Source organism: Notolepis coatsorum (genome assembly GCF_963971535.1).
Source record: "Notolepis coatsorum genome assembly, chromosome: 1".
Lineage (NCBI taxonomy): Eukaryota > Metazoa > Chordata > Actinopteri > Aulopiformes > Paralepididae > Notolepis > Notolepis coatsorum.
In genome coordinates, this window is record NC_140165.1 from 245984486 (window position 1) to 246004260 (window position 19775).

General features: G+C 43.9%; 1 protein-coding gene across 3 annotated transcripts in view; it reads right to left on the reverse strand.

Moving 5' to 3' along the window:
* Nucleotides 1-19775, reverse strand: part of LOC311227872 (zinc finger FYVE domain-containing protein 1) — a 98501-nt gene that overhangs the window by 18952 nt on the left and 59774 nt on the right. The window contains exons 3-8 of one of the 3 annotated variants that reach the window (XM_084313718.1): nt 13484-13715; nt 12062-12279; nt 11012-11118; nt 6857-6965; nt 3746-3843; nt 1584-1701 (exon numbers count right to left, since the gene is read on the reverse strand). In XM_084313718.1, coding sequence (XP_084169844.1) covers nt 1584-1701; nt 3746-3843; nt 6857-6965; nt 11012-11118; nt 12062-12279; nt 13484-13715 — 882 coding nt within the window. Of the gene's footprint in view, nt 1-1583; nt 1702-3745; nt 3844-6856; nt 6966-11011; nt 11119-12061; nt 12283-13483; nt 13716-19775 lie in introns of all 3 variants that reach the window. The other 2 variants (XM_084313719.1, XM_084313717.1) reach the window with 2 other exon arrangements.

Sequence of the window (19775 nt, forward strand, 5' to 3'; positions counted from 1 at the left end):
ACAGAGCCGTGTTCACCAGACGGAGCCGTGTTCATGGATGTAGCGCATATTGAAAATTGGAATCACAACCATTCCTCTTGCAGTGTTAACGGGAAATGTTAATCCAAGTCAAATAAAATGCTGGGATATAGTATAGGAGAGTAGTTCTATACAGGTTATGTTGTTAGGGGATATATCAAGGATTTATAATAAAACACAAGATACTTGTTGCTCTAATGATCAGGATGAGCGCTCAATGAAGAAGCCAAAATAAAGTCTAACATGACTATAAATACTGATGATGTGGAAGTACACACTACAACTGTATTACATGGCCCATAATGGCCCTCAACAGACCCTTTTTACGTGAGCTTCAGGTATCGACAATGCCGATGCTACGTACCCTACCACATGGCCCCTAATGACCACCACCACCCAACATGTAGATAGGTAGATGCTACATACCCTACCACATGGCCCCTAATGACCACCACAACCCAACATGTATATAGGTAGATGCTACATACCCTACCACATGGCCCCTAATGACCACCACCACCCAACATGTAGATAGATAGATGCTACATACCCTACCACATGGCCCCTAATGACCACCACAACCCAACATGTAGATAGATAGATGGGCAGTGAGAGCCAGCATATCACCAGGGTTATCAAGTGGGCACCTCCCTTCACTGGTGTTTCATCAAAGACAGTACATACGTTCACTAAACGAGCATAGCAGGAAAACAAGAATAGGAACAGTGATGCTCACCCCCTCCCAGACGTGTTTAACTCACCCCCCCTCCCAGACGTGATGAACTCACCCCCTCCCGGACATGTTTAACTCACCCCCTCCCAGACATGTTTAACTCACCCCCCCTCCCAGACATGTTTAACTCACCCCCCCTCCCAGACGTGTTTAACTCACCCCCCCCTCCCAGACGTGTTTAACTCACCCCCTCCCAGACGTGTTTAACTCACCCCCCCTCCCAGACGTGTTTAACTCACCCCCTCCCAGACGTGTTTAACTCACCCCCCCTCCCAGACGTGTTTAACTCACCCCCCCTCCCAGACGTGTTTAACTCACCCCCTCCCAGACGTGTTTAACTCACCCCCCCTCCCAGACGTGTTTAACTCACCCCCTCCCAGACATGTTTAACTCACCCCCTCCCGGACATGTTTAACTCACCCCCTCCCAGACGTGTTTAACTCACCCCCTCCCAGACATGTTTAACTCACCCCCTCCCAGACATGTTTAACTCACCCCCCCTCCCAGACGTGTTTAACTCACCCCCCCTCCCAGACGTGTTTAACTCACCCCCTCCCAGACATGTTTAACTCACCCCCCCTCCCAGACGTGTTTAACTCACCCCCCCTCCCAGACGTGTTTAACTCACCCCCTCCCAGACGTGTTTAACTCACCCCCTCCCAGACTTGTTTGACTCACCCCCTCCCAGACGTGTTTAACTCACCCCCTCCCAGACGTGTTTAACTCACCCCCTCCCAGACGTGTTTAACTCACCCCCTCCCGGACATGTTTAACTCACCCCCCCTCCCAGACGTGTTTAACTCACCCCCCCTCCCAGACGTGTTTAACTCACCCCCTCCCAGACGTGTTTGACCTCAGGCCGCACCACTCCGCTCTCAGGATCCTGGTTGCCCGTCCAGTACTGTCTGCTCCGGTAGATGATCCCACAGCTCAGACACTCCAACACATAGCTAGGAGACAGACAGAAGAGAGGGGGTCACAGCTAGGAGAGACACAGAGGAGAGGGGTCACAGCTAGGAGAGACACAGAGGAGAGGGGTCACAGCTAGGAGAGACACAGAGGAGAGGGGTCACAGCTAGGAGACACAGAGGTTAAATCTGTCTTCATATCTCACGCCCCAAAGGGGATAGCGAGGGGGGCGTACGCGTGTAGGTCAGTGGCCAATCAGAGCGCAAAACGGGAACCCGGAAACACAACCCGTGTCAGAGCGCTCCTTTAACAGTTACAAGAAAGTCTGGTGTCATGAGCGAGAGCTGCCACTAGGGGGAGTTGCTTCTACATGTGGCGTTCATGTAATGTTTTCGTTACTCACCCACAACATTATTGGGATTTTAAAACAATAAAGCAATAACAATTTGTGTGAAAATACCTAACAGATGTTAACTTCATCTTAATTATCTTGGTTAATAAGTTACCTCTGCTAGATCACATGTATCAATAAAAGTGCTATTCGTTTTTTGTGATAAAAGGTGATGTCTGTAAAAAATAATTAATTGTAATCAATGGAATAAGTGTGTCTTTGAAGATATAAATGAAACAAGGTGGAGGCAGTAAAGGTACACAGTGAACCTTTGTTTCATTTTGACTATAAAATGTGTAGGGGTGGGTTACACAGGGTGCACTCAATGAGAATGTGTTCTTCTATATACGTTCTTCACATAGAAATAGGCCAATGAGTCTCAGGTTAAAAAAAAAGATAATTCATTGTGTAACGGACCACTTGAGATTAAATATGTCTAGACAATATCCTTTGCTGTTTACTAAATAATATTCAGTAAATGTATGTACGCCTTGAAATGACGTGTGGGATTTTACACGAGTTCGATACCCGTATGCCTATATAAATCTGTCCCTATTGGTGCACCGTTAATCAGTACAGCTGGAAGCACCTGTGAAGTGATGTAGTCGGTCGGCAGCAGGAACGTTTGGTGCGTCTTTGTTTCGCCTTTGTATTCCTGTGTGTCGCGACTTTTATCCTTTTGTATCATGTATTGATCGTGTGTTTTAAACGGAAGAAAGGACCTTTTCGTTTACATTCCTTGGAGAGCGCAACAAGGTATGCTTTGTTGTTTATTTGATTATGGTTGTAACTTTGTATAATGTAATTTGTGAATGAATGATTTTATGTCTTGTGTAAGAATGTAATCCTTGTAGTTTTGATACCAATGTTATTTAGTTTAGTGTTTGTACTGTGCTGTGGAAACCGTTATGTGAAATGTTTGTTTGTCTGTTTATGTACGTTTCCAATACAGTTTTCACGGCGCTAAGATGACGTCACGGAGAGACAATCAAATAAAGATCGTCTTATGCATCAGTCGAGACTCTGTCGTTTGGATCCAAGGGCTGTAACACATTGTATCATTTCCCTTTTAGTAAACACTGAAAACGGGTCCCGCAGACCAGAACACCACACAAGGGTTAAGTTGATATAGCTCATGACAGCACAATGGTGTGCATAATAAATTATGTAATAAATAAGTATTTGTGTGTGTTTTGTCTTACTACTAATTACTTACTTACTATGCAAAGTATGTGACAATAAACTTTAATTACAACTAATTTTATTCCCTTCTCTTTTACTTTATACATTTCTTTCTGAATATCTCTATTGGCTTAAAAACTGCAAGGTTCTTGGTTACTTTTCTGTGTGCCTTAGGGAGCAGCTATTCTCACAACAAGTACTGTTGAGTCACTGACAGATGACAGCTAATCCAGTGGGGGAGTGGTTAGGGGAGTGGTTAGGGGAGTGGTTAGGGGTGGACATAAGAGCCATTGTTCACACCTACTGTAGTACCTGACTGCCACGGTGTTAAAAATGCAGCCAAACTTTAGATTGGATTTTCTCTGCTCCGACACTTGAGGTTTAACTAGATTAAAATAAGCATATCTTCTTCAAATAGAATCTGTAAAAACCTGAACAATTATTGAGGGAGACTTGTTCCACAAACGGCTGGGCTCAGTCACATGTGTGTGTGTGCGTGTTCTGGTACCTACCCCGACCAGGCGTACTTGGCCAGTCCAAACCATTGGTTGTCGGTGGAGGCTGAGGTCTTGGGAACCACGATGACCTCCCTGCCTCCTTCATAGCACCTCTGGATGAAGACGAGGGAAGAGAGGAAGAGGTTACTGCAATAAGACTTATTTAGAAGTGGCTTTAAGTGGAAACATGTTGAATCAAGTCACATCTGTCTCTTTATGTGTTTTCCTGCGTTTCTTCCCTGCAAGTGTGTGTGTTCCTGCGTCTTATACGTGTTTCTAGACTTCTTGTGGTCTGCACAGTCTTTATTTGAGAAATCATTTTCCTGGACTTTTCCAGGAATTTGTCTAGACAATCCCGGACAGCATTTTGCTCACAAACGGTCATATCATTTACCGGTAGGTCTAGTGTCGTCACATTTAACCCCAGTTTTATTCCTCCTTGTTTAATGATGCAGGGTTCATGATGAAGTGTCTCAGGTTTATTACAGGTGACTGCTACACCCATCACTGATAACTGTACAATAAGTGTGCTTGTTGTTAGCAACAGCTCCTGTGTGCCAACACTTCCTTGTAAATGACATACTTTAACAGGGAAGTAGCACTGTGCTGTATCATGTTATCGTAAAACTCAAGATTATGTACTCTTTAGCTGCACAAGATTTATGTTTTGGTTAGGATTTTACGGCACTTTAAAAAATAAGCAGAGAATAAGCGTGAGCTTGTTAAATGCAATGGCGGCCAAAACAAAGAGAATGTGGGTCACAAAAGCAGTCGAGTTTCAAACAAAATACTGAGGGGCTAAAATACTATTAAACATTTCCAGGACAACATAGATTTTTCCCCCAGGTAGTTTCTGTACATTTTCCAGGTTTTCCATGACTGGAATCTAGTCTCAGAGTTTCCATGTTTTCCAGGACAAGTGGAACCCTGACTAGAGTTGGGTGATGTGCTCCATATTCAGCTTGTCCTATGGTCATCCTGTGAGATTGCCGATACCAATGCTGTCACCCACATGTCTCCGCTATCCCCCCAGCAACACACAGCAACACACATAAGTCCAGGCTATTGTTCAAAATCGCATTTTCAATTGTAGCTCAACAAATACTTGTTTGTGTGATCTGGCTCGATTGTGAAAACTTTGCGAATGCAAGAGAGACTTGGGCTGGAGGAGGTGAGAGAGATAGTGTGGTAGAGAGACATCCACTGCAACAACATTAGAGCGACCGCTGGAATGAAACTCAGCCCGATCAAAGTCCAAAATCAAAAACACTGTCAAACATAATCAAAACAGAATAGATCTACATGCTTTTATGGCATAGTCAACATATTAGGTTATTCTATGGTGAGATTGTTAAACTATCTGCAAATATGAATGCAATGTCACTCATTCCTGGTGAAAGAACATCACTTGATAAGATGACAGACATCCTTTTATTCATAATGGTGATATAACTCCTGTAGCGAGTTTGTGACCATATGATCTGATCAGGTTGGATGAACCTGCACAGCTCTAGTCTGTAGTTCCCTGTGCTGTGACAGAGAGGAGAAACGGAGAGATATAAGACTTAAGACTGCAGTGAGAGCAAGGCACCTGGATATCAATTAATATAAATGTTTTATTAAATCACATCACGTTTAATACAAAGCCTGTTTAATGGCATAGGTCATTAAGTTCCATTGGAATCGGTTTCTTTATAAAGCCATAATTATAGACTGTCCAAATTATATTACTTCTTTATTGGAATGGATCACTGGACCCTGTCGTACACAATCCAGTGAATGTCTTACACTTAGTGCCTAGAGTTTGTACTGAGCTTGATCCAGTGGTTGTCTTACATTTAGAGTGCCTAAAGTTTGTACTGAACTTGGTAGATCTGCTTTTGGCTTCTCTGCCACCTACATCATGGAATACCCTGCAGGAAACTCTGAAACTAGACACTCTAGTACATATGGGTCGGTATAGAACCTTGATGACCAATCAGGTCACCACGATATGTCATTGTTTTAAAAAATTGTTACCTCCGTTTTTTTTTTGTAATTTCTTTTTTTTTTACATGTGCTCTTAATTGTTCTGATTGTCTGATGTATTTTTTAACACACTATGGTGCTTGTGAATGTAACATCTCGACAACACTGTAAATGAGTTTAACTACTCAAAGTGTTTTTATCGAGTATAAATAAAGATTGAATCAATGAAAGTTATTTGGGCTCAAACGACTGAAACATTGTCATCGTCATCATCCTCCAGCGCTACAACCCTACGGTCTCTGCGAACGTCAGGTCCTTCCATAGTCATTGCAGACAAAGCAGCTCAAAAGAATGCTCAAGTTCTCTCGCCATAGCAACAGAACTCATTACACTGTGGTCCGCAGTGCCCCTGTTCACGTGGTTACAGAACCTTGGGAGGTATGTGGCTCCATCCTCAGATAGAACATCGCCGTCGATGGCCTTGTAAACGGCACACAGAGCAGTGGCGTCATTTCAGTAAAAGCCTTGTATGACATTTAGGCCTTGTGTGACATTTATGTATGACACAGGACTACACAAGCATTTTTAGTATAGAAATGTGTCAACAGACTAAAGCAGGGAACCACAATATTTTGCATACGAATTATGCAGAATATAATATCATAACTGTCTATTAGTTTTCTTGCAATTGAGCCAATTTTCCTTAGGTACGGTTTTGAGGTGTGTGTTCAACAGAATGTAGTATCAAAAACACGTTCACAAAAAGTATGGGTTACTGAATGCTGAACTGCACTGTTATAATCACTAAGCCATTGTAAGACCTTACCTGTGTCCCTGTATCACTTGTCTCTGCTGCCCTTTGATTAAAAAACTTCTGTATGTCCATTTTCTTTTGGCATATTTCAGTTAGTCACAGTAAAAGTCACCTAGTAAAAGTGAGATAATTGACAATATCAAAACATGCTAGGGCTGTACCGAATAGTTCGAAGCTTCGCTCATAATGTTGACATTCAAATTCCAAATCAACATAAAAAATTGTAATTATAAAAAAATATATATATATATATTTTCTTTTTCTTTTTTCTTTTTTGCCATACCAAAACGACGCCCCTGACACAGAGTGTGAAGAAGTAACACGAAGAAGTAAAACACATTTACCTTGCAGATGAGGACTTTGTTGTTGTACTGGTGAGCATATTGGCACAGTCCATCTGCCATGTGCGGGACCCGGTCTCTCAGGTGGTTCATCCCGTTCTTACAGCGCACGCTGCAGGGCGAGACAGAACCAAACGTGTTCAGACCCACTGGAATATCCTCTCAGTGTTTATGAATTAGGAAAATAGAAACATTTATTTTTAATGCGACCCACTCAAGGTTAAATATACCCCTCATCGGAACACGCTAAAGGATAACTCAGGTATTTTTTTAACTAAACCTTGTTTATTTTTTTTTATAATTTGGAGTCATACTGACCGATTGTGACCAAAATCTTTTTAATTGATCCAGTATTGAGCAAGCTAACGTTAGCTGCAACTACTGTAGCTGCTGTGAACCAGGTTTGCTATGAATTGAAAATGGGGGACCCTGATGTAAACAAGACAAACGTCTTTCTCTGGTCTGCATCCCCTTAACAATTGTGTGTATTGAGCCGTACTGTATTGTACCCATTCTGCAATCTGTTAAATAAAGTTTTCATTCATCATTCAATTATCCTTTAGAGCTATAGGTAACATTGAGCCACTAGATGTCGCACTAGAGCACCAACATGTCATTTATCCAATAGAATAGAATCTATTTAACATTTAACATTAATTTTGGACCTTTAATGATAAATTCATTAATCGATTTGGGGGGTGGGGGGGGGGGGAGCAATACTTCTGCACTTATCTAAAAGCTCTGTGGATGTATCATTTAAAGTAAACAAAAACATATTACTCTACGTACATTTTTTATCTATAGCACCTTTAAATATCCCCTTCATCAGAACATTTCAATTATGCCTACGACTGCTGCGATCATGAAACTGTGTAACGATTCTGTATTTGTCTGGCAAATAATTGATTTAATTTGTCCTAAATCCAAAGTCTGTCCAACCCGGTGATGTTGTATGTAGGCTTTGTTATATCAAATCAAATCTAATTTATTTGTATAGCTCGAAATCACATATAATTTCCCCCATGGGCTTCACAGATCAAGAAGAAACATCACAATAGATCCAGAACAAAAACCACCATGAAATCCACATACAGTATGTAACAAAAACCACCATGAAATCCACATACAGTAAGCAACAAAAACCACCATGAAATCCACATACAGTAAGCAACAAAAACCACCATGAAATCCACATACAGTAAGCAACAAAAACCACCATGAAATCCACATACAGTAAGCAACAAAAACCACCATGAAATCCACATACAGTATGCAACAAAAACCACCATGAAATCCACATACAGTATGCAACAAAAACCACCATGCAATCCACATACAGTATGCAACAAAAACCACCATGAAATCCACATACAGTATGCAACAAAAACCACCATGAAATCCAAATATGCAACATTCCCAGACTTTCCTCCAATGAAGATAAGGAACGACTCACTAAAAACCCAGCAATAGGAAAAGAAAAGCACCACAGGTAGTGTGGAGGAGAGAAGCCTCAGATGGGCCGTTCAAAGGGGATCCCCCAACAGGATGTCGGTGATAATATAGTGTTGCTATGGATAATAGATGGAGAATAGAACAAGCAAATAATTGGTATGTGTATTATGTATACATGTAATAAAACACATATACAGACATACATAGTAGCAATAGTATCTAAAGTATATAAGAACATTTTATATAATAATAATAATAATAATAATAATAATAATAATAATAATAATAATAATAATAATAATAATAATAATAATAATAATAATAGAGCTAAGAACAAGAAAGCATAGGAATACAAGCGCTGGTATGAAAATAAGATGAAGGCTCAGAATACATTTCCAACTAGGGATGTTTCACCACTCTGCCATCCGTGTTGCCACCAATGCACCCTTTAACCCTTTCACTACCACACTACAGAAGCTTAACCCTTTACTACCACACTACAGTACCGATCCGATACCCATTGTTCAATTAATAAACTGTATGCCTCACTGTGTGGAAGAGACTGGGATCATTCTTTTGTGCAAGGCAACATCAGGCTTGACTTAAAACATTACTTTCCTAACTTAGTGAAACAAAATGTAACAAATTAACACATAGATATAAATGTACTGAATTGTTATTTATTATTATAATATATATATATATATATTTTTAAACCTGATCGGTGCATCCCTATTCAGAACACCTCCAAGCCCAAACAATACACTCTACAGAGCTGTTGGGGGGGGGGGGCAGATTACGTAAGAGACCAGAATGACGCTGCTGAATGGCCCAGACAGACACTGAACCGGTCGCGTGTTGCTTTTTAACAGCGCAGCAGTGCAAGAATGTGACAATTTGACCATGTGACCGCGGCAACGCGGGAGAGCGGCAGTGCGGAAATAGGCTGTCTCTAAGACAAACTCTAACCTTAACCAGCTCCTTAACACTTTGACTGCCAGGGGGCGTCTTTAGACGTCTTTGCTGGCCATGCTAAAGTTGCCGGGGGACGCTGTACGTCGTCTTTATATCAATATTTCAAAAATCTGCGATCGGATTCATAATGTCCCTCCGCTGGCCTGAGATTCACCAGCAGGACCCACTGAGCTCTCTGGCGGTTCAGGAGCGCCATCTGGTGGCCGATCGGCGCAAGCGCTTAACAGGAAGCGCACTAGAGGTTTTGCTAGACGTCCGTATTGCTTCCGGCCACTCGGTACATGTCCCGTGACTCTAGCTCGTCACTCTACATAGCGATCGATTGCCAATAACTCGATAAACAACATGATTTGGACGTATATACCATTATACAAGCTGGAGATGGACCGGGTAATAATATATCCCATAATGATAAAATTTCTACTCGACGATGATCGCCCAACGGCGCGCGGAGACTGGGGTGAGTTTCAGCGTGTAACGTTACCGTCTTCGATAATAACTGATATTATCAACATTTGACCCACATTAGATGAATGGTATAACGCTGCCCACGGAATTATAAACGCCCCCTCGCCCATCCGGTCAACATCAGATGACGTGTAGTAACTTCTAGAAGTACGTCTAGTTGGAATTTTTTATATCGCGCTGATTGCCATCAAACTGTATTTCATCATCAATATAATGCATTTGGAGCTATATATCACGTTCTGGAGAAAGCTGCAGAAAGAGATGAAAACATACTTATACATTAGACCATACTTTACTATGAATATGTGAATGAAAAAGTTTAACGTTGCTACACAATGAACAATACATATAGGACTTTGAATGGGCCCTAATAATGGCAATGTAGCAATAGAATTAAAAAAGGGGACTTTCTCCATAGACAAATAGCGCTGGCAATCTATGGTATATCATTAATTTAACCTTAGGCAACCAAAGTGTTAACAGCGCCTAAACTTAACCGTTCTAACCTTAACCAACTCCGAAACAATGCCTAACCTTAACCTTAACCTTAACCATGCCTAACCTTAACCGGCGAAAGAATAAACGTTAAAAAAAAAATCACGTTAAAAAAAAAAAATTTGATGGGATTCGAACTCGTCAACAACGGACCGCAGGATCGCAGGACCGCTGCTCTGCCAGGTGAGCTGAAGCGCCGAATGAAAATCATGGCCGATTAGGACGGTTACATAATTCCGCAAGCTCTGCCGCTCCGCTCGCTCTGCCGCTCCGCTCTGCGGTTGCCGCGCTCGCCGCGGGGCATGGCGCAGCCAATCAGGGAAAACGCGGAAGCAAAAGCAGCACTGCTGCGCTGTTATTAAACAATAGGCGAACCGGTCAGAGGGTCCAGGTAAAAAAAGAAAACACCTCCATTACACAAATTAGAACCCGAGCCACCAGAGTGTTCCAAAGGAGCAGAATTGACCTATTGACCTATTGACCTATCTGAAACCCCGCCTTCTTTTCGGTACAGTGGGAAAAAAACAGAACAGGGCGACAAAAGGATAGGGATCGAAGATATCAGTCACCTTTTTTCAACTTGAGCCTGTTGGACGGAGCACACTGCTGTAGAATCCAACAGAACAGAACAGAACTGACCATATTCACACGTTGGCCATGTTGCTCTTATGTCACACTCAGGTTGGGATTCCTTTCCACCCGGTTCTCAGGGATCCCAACCCGAGCGTGACATAAGAGCAGTGTGTCATGTGGTCAGCGGTGACTCACTTGCAGCTGAGGCAGACGGCGGGGCAGGTGAAATACTCGTCGGGGAAGAAGGAGTAGAGAGTGATCTTGTCCTCTGAGATCTCCCCGCAGAACCTCTCGCTCAGGGCCTGCAGGTGGCGACAGAGAGCAGACAATGACCCGTCAGTCAGATAATGACCCGTCTCAAACCCCGCCCTCTTTCCTTGATCACAACTGCTGCTTCCCTCGGATAAACAAAGTTTAACGAGGGAAGCAGCCGTTGTGATTGGAGGATCAAGAAAAGAGGGCGGGGTTTGCGATGGGTCAATTGGAATTAGACACACTACAGTCTGACACTGTTGGCCACTGAGCGACTCCACTGGAGCTGCCTTGCTCGAGGGCACGTCGAGCCATTGGTATTGAGGAACGGGAGAGCGTTGTTCATTCACTTCCCCGCCCAGATTGTTCGAGGGGATCGAACCGGCGACCTTCCGGTCACAAACTCGCTTCTCTTTTTTTTTTTTTTTTTTTTTTTTTATCTTTCCCCCACCTCCTTTTTCCGATTTTTCTCCCATCCCACTGTTAGTCGTTATGCCAATTCCCAACCCCCTTCCTGGTTGTTGCGCACTCCCCCTACTGTTGGTCCGGGAGGCCACATGCTTTCCTCCGACGCATGTGCAGCAAGCCGGCAGCCAGCCTGGCAGCGCAGATTCTCACCGGGAGAGTGTAACGTGTGGAAGGTCACACTACCTCCCTCCAGATCCTACCCTCGCTGGACCCACCCATCAGCTTTCCCACCCCTAACACTGCCAATTATGTTAGTATGAATGACCAGCCAAGCTGACAACAACGCCGAGAGCTGGACTCGAACCCAGCGTATCCAGCGTTGATGGTGAGCGCCTTGCCCACTACACCACCTAGCCGCCCACAAACTCGCTTCTCTAACCTTTAGGCCACCGCTGCCCCACTTACTTCTCCATGTATAAGAACATTCTACAGGATTCTGTCTGCAGCGCTGGTCCAGCAATGACACTGTAACCTACTCTCTCACTTGCGCACACACACACAAGGCTGGTGTGTGCGTGTTCCTACCTGCAGGGCGTGGTAGACGAGGCGGGGCTGGCGCGGGGAGCGGGTGTGCGTGTTCCTCACTTGCTGCCTGACGGCGTCCAGCAGGAGGCAGTAGTCGGTGGGAGGGCTGACGGTCTGGGTGCCGACGTACTGCACCGCGCTGAAGGCCTCCGTGCCCAGGCCCAGCTCGTGGAAACGCTTCTGGAGCAACGTGTCCGCTTGGCCCGACACCTTGGACTCTGCTGGGGGACAACAACGTTCTACTTTAGACTCTGCTGGACAACAACGTTCTACTTTAGACTCTGCTGGACAACAACGTTCTACTTTAGACTCTGCTGCTGGACAACAACGTTCTACTTTAGACTCTGCTGGACAACAACGTTCTACTTTAGACTCTGCTGCTGGACAACAACGTTCTACTTTAGACTCTGCTGCTGGACAACAACGTTCTACTTTAGACTCTGCTGCTGGACAACAACGTTCTACTTTAGACTCTGCTGCTGGACAACAACGTTCTACTTTAGACTCTGCTGCTGGACAACAACGTTCTACTTTAGACTCTGCTGCTGGACAACAACGTTCTACTTTAGACTCTGCTGCTGGACAACAACGTTCTACTTTAGACTCTGCTGCTGGACAACAACGTTCTACTTTAGACTCTGCTGCTGGACAACAACGTTCTACTTTCGACTCTGCTGCTGGACAACAACGTTCTACTTTAGACTGCTGCTGGACAACAACGTTCTACTTTAGACTCTGCTGCTGGACAACAACGTTCTACTTTAGACTCTGCTGCTGGACAACAACGTTCTACTTTAGACTCTGCTGCTGGACAACAACGTTCTACTTTAGACTCTGCTGCTGGACAACAACGTTCTACTTTAGACTCTGCTGCTGGACAACAACGTTCTACTTTCGACTCTGCTGCTGGACAACAACGTTCTACTTTAGACTGCTGCTGGACAACAACGTTCTACTTTAGACTCTGCTGCTGGACAACAACGTTCTACTTTAGACTCTGCTGCTGGACAACAACGTTCTACTTTAGACTCTGCTGCTGGACAACAACGTTCTACATTAAACTCTGCTGCTGGACAACAATGTTCTACATTAGACTCTGCTAGCCAGTAGTCAGTCAGGACACAGTAGTCAGTCAGGACACAGTAGTCAGTCAGGACACAGTAGTCAGTCACACGTCACAGTCAGTTAGGACATGGAGTATGAGGCCACATAGTTTAAAGGAAGAAAGAAAGAAAGAAAGACTGGTTTCTACAGTGTCTGCATAATATGGGAACTCACTTTCCACAGTGACAAAAAGAACAGAACCAAACAGGAGGGGTAGAAGGGAGGAAGAGGAGACTAGATATAATACAATACAGTACAAGCATGAACATGCTCCACTAAGCGGAGACTGAGTGTGTGTGAGTGTGTGATGTCCCCCACCTCCCCTGCCGTGCCCCAGCAGCTCCGTGTGCGTGGTCTCCTGGAAGACGATGACGGCGGGCCCCAGGGAGGACAGGGGGACGTCCAGACCACAGCGGCTGGACAGGGCCTTCAGCTCGGGGGTGAAGTGCTTCAGGTACGCCCCTGAGGCGTTGCTGAGGAACTGGAACATGTCGTTGTGGAGGCGCTCTGCCCGCGTGCGGTACACCACCACGTCTGACACCGCCAGCACCTGGGGGGGGGAGGGGGTCAAGACAGAGGGGGGCATCTTACTACTGCTTTCACCGTCTACAGCTGCCCTACACTGCAATCATAGTAATCATATGAATCACAACTACCTGCCTCATACTATAGTTTACCCACCGATACTAGACATGGCTATGTCACCAGACACGCCGTGGGTCTTCCTTTTACTCTACCTCTACCAAGAAGAAATGCACTTAACTTAAGAGAACCGTAATGTATAGAGATGCTGCATACTGGAATTGTATACCCGTGAAGATAATGATGATCAGCAACACATTTACTTTTAAGAAAATGTTGAAGGATGCTGTTATGAATGGTGAAATACAGTTGAGTTACTGATTTATTTAGTAAGTATTGTATTTTTTGTGGTTGGAGCCTTTGTGTGTTTTTTTGTGAGATTTTGAAGATGTTGAGAATGTGCTTAGGCTGAGGTGTTTATGTTTTTATTGTTTTTTTGTTACTGTAATGTAATGTACTGTAATGTTTGTTAGGACCCCAGGAAGAATAGTCTTTCACCCCCATGGGTGTAGACTAATGGGGATCCATAAATAAACAAATAAACAAATACCCATATAACTCTGTATGATAGCATGTACAATAGGGATGGGTACCGAATCAGGTACTTGTAAGGGTACCGACCGAATCACGTTGGTACTACCGAGTACCGATTCACGTGAGATCCGCCGGTGCCACATTTCGTTACTGTAAAAAAAACGAAACCTATGAAGTGTGTTGCACGTTCACGCGCACAATACACCCTTACTTAGGATTTGACTTGATTCAACAACAAAGCAGTCGGGACAATGGCAAGCCAAAAACGGTCGCAAGTGTTGTTACACTTTACAAAGCTAGATGCAGACAACGCTCGTTGCAATATTATATATATATATATTAACACATTGTTCTAAATAAATAATGATAATACATTTTTACAACTGAGGTAGGTAGATTACATTTTTAGAGATCGAAAAAAGGTACCGTTGGGTACCGGTATCGATTCACAGGTACCGGTATCGGTTCAAATGTGAAAGGTACCCAACCCTAATGTACAATAGTGCTCATGACTTGTATATATATATATATTAGAGCTGGGCATAGATAATTTTTTTTTAATCTAGATTAATCTACCTGCAATCCTGGAATTAATCTAGATTAATCTAGATTAAAATGGCCCAAAAAAAAAGTCTGCCGAAGGTGTTCAAAATAGGTGTGTTCTACCCAAATAATGACCAGAGGAGGAGATTTATCCTCTCCTCTTCATCTGAGGAGTCACTAGCTGTTCTATCTCCTTGTTCAACAGCATGAACATGTCTCTTCTTTTTGTAATTTCCAGTGTTTCTTTTAAAACCAGATTTATCGTAATTTTCTGTGCCCTTCCTTTGATGCCATTAACATTGTTACACTGATATTGACAGCTCTCTCCAGTGTCAAATCACTCTCTGTCAGTCGTTTCTTCTGTGAACCTTCATTTCTTAATCCACACACAAACCTGTCTCTCAATGTGTCTTTTAGTGAATCTCTAAATTCACAATGCTGCTGACTGGTTGCTCACACACAGACTGCTGCAGAAGCAGGTTTCTCAACAAATCCAGTGCAAGCTCAGTGTAACAGTTCCATGAATGAATGAATGAATGAATGAATGAAAACGTTATTTTACAGATTGCAGAATGGGTACAATACAGTACGGCTCAATACATACAATTGTTAAGGGGATGCAGACCAGAGAAAGACGTTTGTCTTGTTTACATCAGGGTCCCCCATTTTCATTTATTTGCTCCACATTGTCATTAGCCCCTTTCGTGACTGTGATGCACTGAGTGAATCCACAGTCACTTGCTCCTCAATAGGAAACCAACCTAGATTTACCATGAAGGACTGGTTCTGGCCGAACCGTTCGTTATACAAGAATCACAGAGAAATTACAAAGGTACTCACAGTTGCACGAGGATTTCGGACAGAGATAAGGGATGGTGCGCATGCGCTGTGATCACCCAACGGCGGAAATAATGCCGTTTTGAGCAGTTTATAAAAATTATTTAAAATGTTTTGTAAAGGCCGAATGAGTGTTTCTTGTTATTTATTATTATTATTATTATTATTAGTATTATTATTATCATTATCATTATTTTTATCAATAGAAGGTTACAATTTATGGGAATGTAATGATTGAGGGGAATGTTATGATTGAGGGGAAGGTTATGATTCTGTGTAGCCTGTTGGGTGGACTCTGTGGCGCTGTGAGTGGATCACCTGCACCTGTCGGGTGATCGGGCACAGTGCAGCGGAGATCATTAGATAGGTGATAGGAATCAGCTGTTGGGCGGTAGCCGATGGGGAAACCATATGATTTTCTTACCGCTTCAGGACGCTTTCGGAAACTGTTTAGATTACACTTTAAGCAATTAGACCAGGTTATATGACGTTTTAGGATCACTGTGATCAACCCTCCCATGTAACCTACTTATTCTAATTAAATCGGGTCACCACATCGGTGTCTGATAACGGAGCTTAATGTGTGGAAAACTATTTCTTTGGACGTTGAGCGCGTATGGATTCACTCCCCGTCTACACCAAGAAACGGCGCCGGCATGCTGCCGTTATATTAAGTAAGAAAATCGCGTTTATTGAACCCCAACCAGCTTCAATAAAGTGAAAGAGGACTCGCGCAGATATTGACGCGACCCAAGGCAGAGGCGCGCGTCAATAAGCACAACACCAGAGGAGGACTCGCAAGAGGACTGACAACAAGGGGCCAGCATTGTTGTGAGAGACAATCAAAGATCAGCGATCAGCAGGAAGGAATCGATCCACATCAGCACAGTGAATGATCACAGCCCGAGGACATCGCTGCCTGTGATCAGCTACAGGATCGATCAACGAAGGCATCACCACCAAGAGGGGAGGATCTTCCCTCCCGGCTCGAGGACATCAAAGGGAACGTGCGTGAGTAGAATGTATGAATGGAATAGACACTACCACGTACGTGGCGCGCGCAAACGGCGCTGTGGAATATAAGCCAAATTATAAAACTGTCTTAAGAACTGGTGGATAAATATAGACAAGATGTCGGATATTGAAACAGAGAATATGGATTTGACACAAGCGGATATTGAGCTGAAACAACTAATGGCATCACGTAAAGCCAGGCTTGCAGCATGCACCCGCAAGAAAAATGAGATTATTCTGATGATGAAATCAAATGATGAACAAGGAGTAAGAACGGACATGGCACTGTTCAATAAGACACTCAGTGCTTTTAAGTCAGCAATTGAGTCTGTACAGCCGTATTTACAGGAAAGCGATGAGGATGAAACACAACGGTATAAACCAAGAATAGATGAATTCAATGCATTTATTAATGTGATGGAAAAATGGTTGATGGAAGGGAATAAGGAAAGGCAAACTCCAGCCCAAAGTCCAACTGGGTCTGGGATCCAAGAGTCTCCAGTAGAGACTCAAGATGAGCTGGAAAGGGACCTTCAGGCTACAATAGGCCCAGAGGATAGCGTTTCCAGGGCCCCATCAAGATCATCCAAATCATCAAAATCATCAAGTAAAAGCCAATCATCCAGGTTATCTGCCGCCCGTCGAAGGGCTGAAAACGAGAGGGCCACCATTCTGGCAAAGGCCGCTGCACTTTCAGCCAGACAAGCCATAAGCCTAAAGGAGGCTGAATTAGAGGTTGAAACAAATCTAAATAAAGCTAAAGCCATAGCTGAATTAAGTCTGCAGGCTAGCCTAAAGGAGGCTGAATTAGAGGTTGAAACAAATCTAAATAAAGCTAAAGCCATAGCTGAATTAAGTCTGCAGGAGGCTAAAGCCAAGGCTAAATTAAAGGCTGAGAAGGATAAACTCGACTTTGACACAGACATGGCTGTATCAGCGGCCAAACTCAAGATACTGGATGAGTATGAGACATTATCACAAACCAACTCATCTAGAACCACGAGGTATCCATCACAAATTAACCAGCCACCCTCTCAAGAGGACGGATATGTGTACAAGATGCAACCTAGAGATGGTATGAATGATTATGTTGACCAAGCACATGCTCTAGACACCTCAGAAGGACTACCGATATTGCAATCCACGGTAGAATATGCATCCATAAATGCTGTTCCAAAAATCCCTGTGCAAAGACAGCTCTTGGACCAGTATGCATGGGCGCACACACCACAACAACAACAACAACAACAACAACAACAACATCAGCAACAACAACAGCATCAACAACAGCAGCAGCAACAACAGCAACCACAACAACAACAACAACAACATCAGCAACAACAACAGCATCAACAACAGCAGCAGCAACAACAGCAACCACAACAACAACAACAACATCAGCAACAACAACAGCATCAACAACAGCAGCAGCAACAACAGCAACCACAACAACAACAACATCAGCAACAACAACTGCAGCAACAACAGCAGCAACCACAACAACAACAACATCAGCAACAACAACAGCAACAACAACAGCAGCAACAACAGCAACAACAACAACAACAACAACAACAACAACAACAGCAACAACCACAACAGCATCAACAACAGCAACAACCACAACAGCATCAACAGCATCAACAGCAACAACAACAACAACAACAACAACAACAACAACAACAGAGGCCTCCACAAGTAGTGAGACCCAAACAGCCATATATACAGCCACTACCACCTGTACAGTATCGACCACCACCATATGTGCTACCTCAGCCACAACCTTGGCAACAACCACATGCTCCATATCAGCATCAGAACCCTGTGCAGCTTCAGCTACAACCATCTGGAGCTACTGCAGGACAACAGGGTCAAACCCAAACAGACCAGGTTCTATCAAATGTCATGGCAAGGCAGAACGACATTGCAGATATACTTGTCTCACAGCAGAATCTGGCGCTACTCCCAACCAGGGAGATTCCCATGTTTAACGGAGATCCTATGAACTTTAGGTCATTCATGCGAGCCTTCGAGTATGGCATAGAAAATAGAACCACCAGCGAGCAAGATAGACTCTACTTTTTAGAACAATACACCACAGGGCAACCTAAAGATCTTGTGAGGAGCTGCCTACACATGCATCCACAGGATGGATATGTGGAAGCCAAAAGACTACTTAAAGAGAATTTCGGTGATGAAATAAGGATAACTAATGCTTATATAAAGAAGGTCTTGGACTGGTCCAGCATCAAACCGGAGGATAGTCAGGCTTTGCGCGCCTACGCCCTCTACCTGAGAGGATGCAGTAATGCAATGCAGGAGCTCCACTATATGGATGAGCTGGACAATCCATCTAACCTACGACTGATCTTATCCAAGATACCCTTTAGGATCAGAGAAAGGTGGAGGTCAACAGCCTACGACATCCAGGAGCGCACTGGGCAAAGAGCCAAATTCAAGGACCTTGTGGCTTACCTGGAAAAACAAGCCAAAATGGCCTCCGACCCATTGTTCGGTGATATTCAAGACTATGGTACTGACAGAGCTGCCCCAAGGTACCTCAAGACGGCAGCCTCTGGATGGCAAGCACGAGCAGGAGCATCAGCCGCACCGGTTAAAGAGAGAAAGGAGAGAAGCAGCTTTGCCACGACAGTGACACCGGCCACAAACATACCGTCAACCGTCGGTAATGTAGGATGCAAGGCAGATGGCTCTGTGGCTTTTAGAACTCCTTGCTTGTACTGTGCAGGCGATCACTCACTTGAAGCCTGCAGGAGGATAAGAGCTCAGAAACATCTAGACAAAATAGAGTTCTTAAAGGTGAAAGGACTTTGTTTTGGTTGTCTCACCAAGGGACATCTCAGTAGGCACTGTAGCCAGCGGATGAGGTGTCAGCATTGTCAGAAAGAACACCTGACTCTGCTACACATAGAGACAAATGACCAAGAAGGACCGGATGAGCAAAAAGGAACAGTCGGGTCAATGGAATGGAAATCACCTCAACAGGAGAGGACACCACCCCTGACCAAGAAGACTGTGGGTAGTGCTCTGGTGAGGCTTGGTGAACATAATGGGGCCGGTAAGGACTGTGCTTTACCCA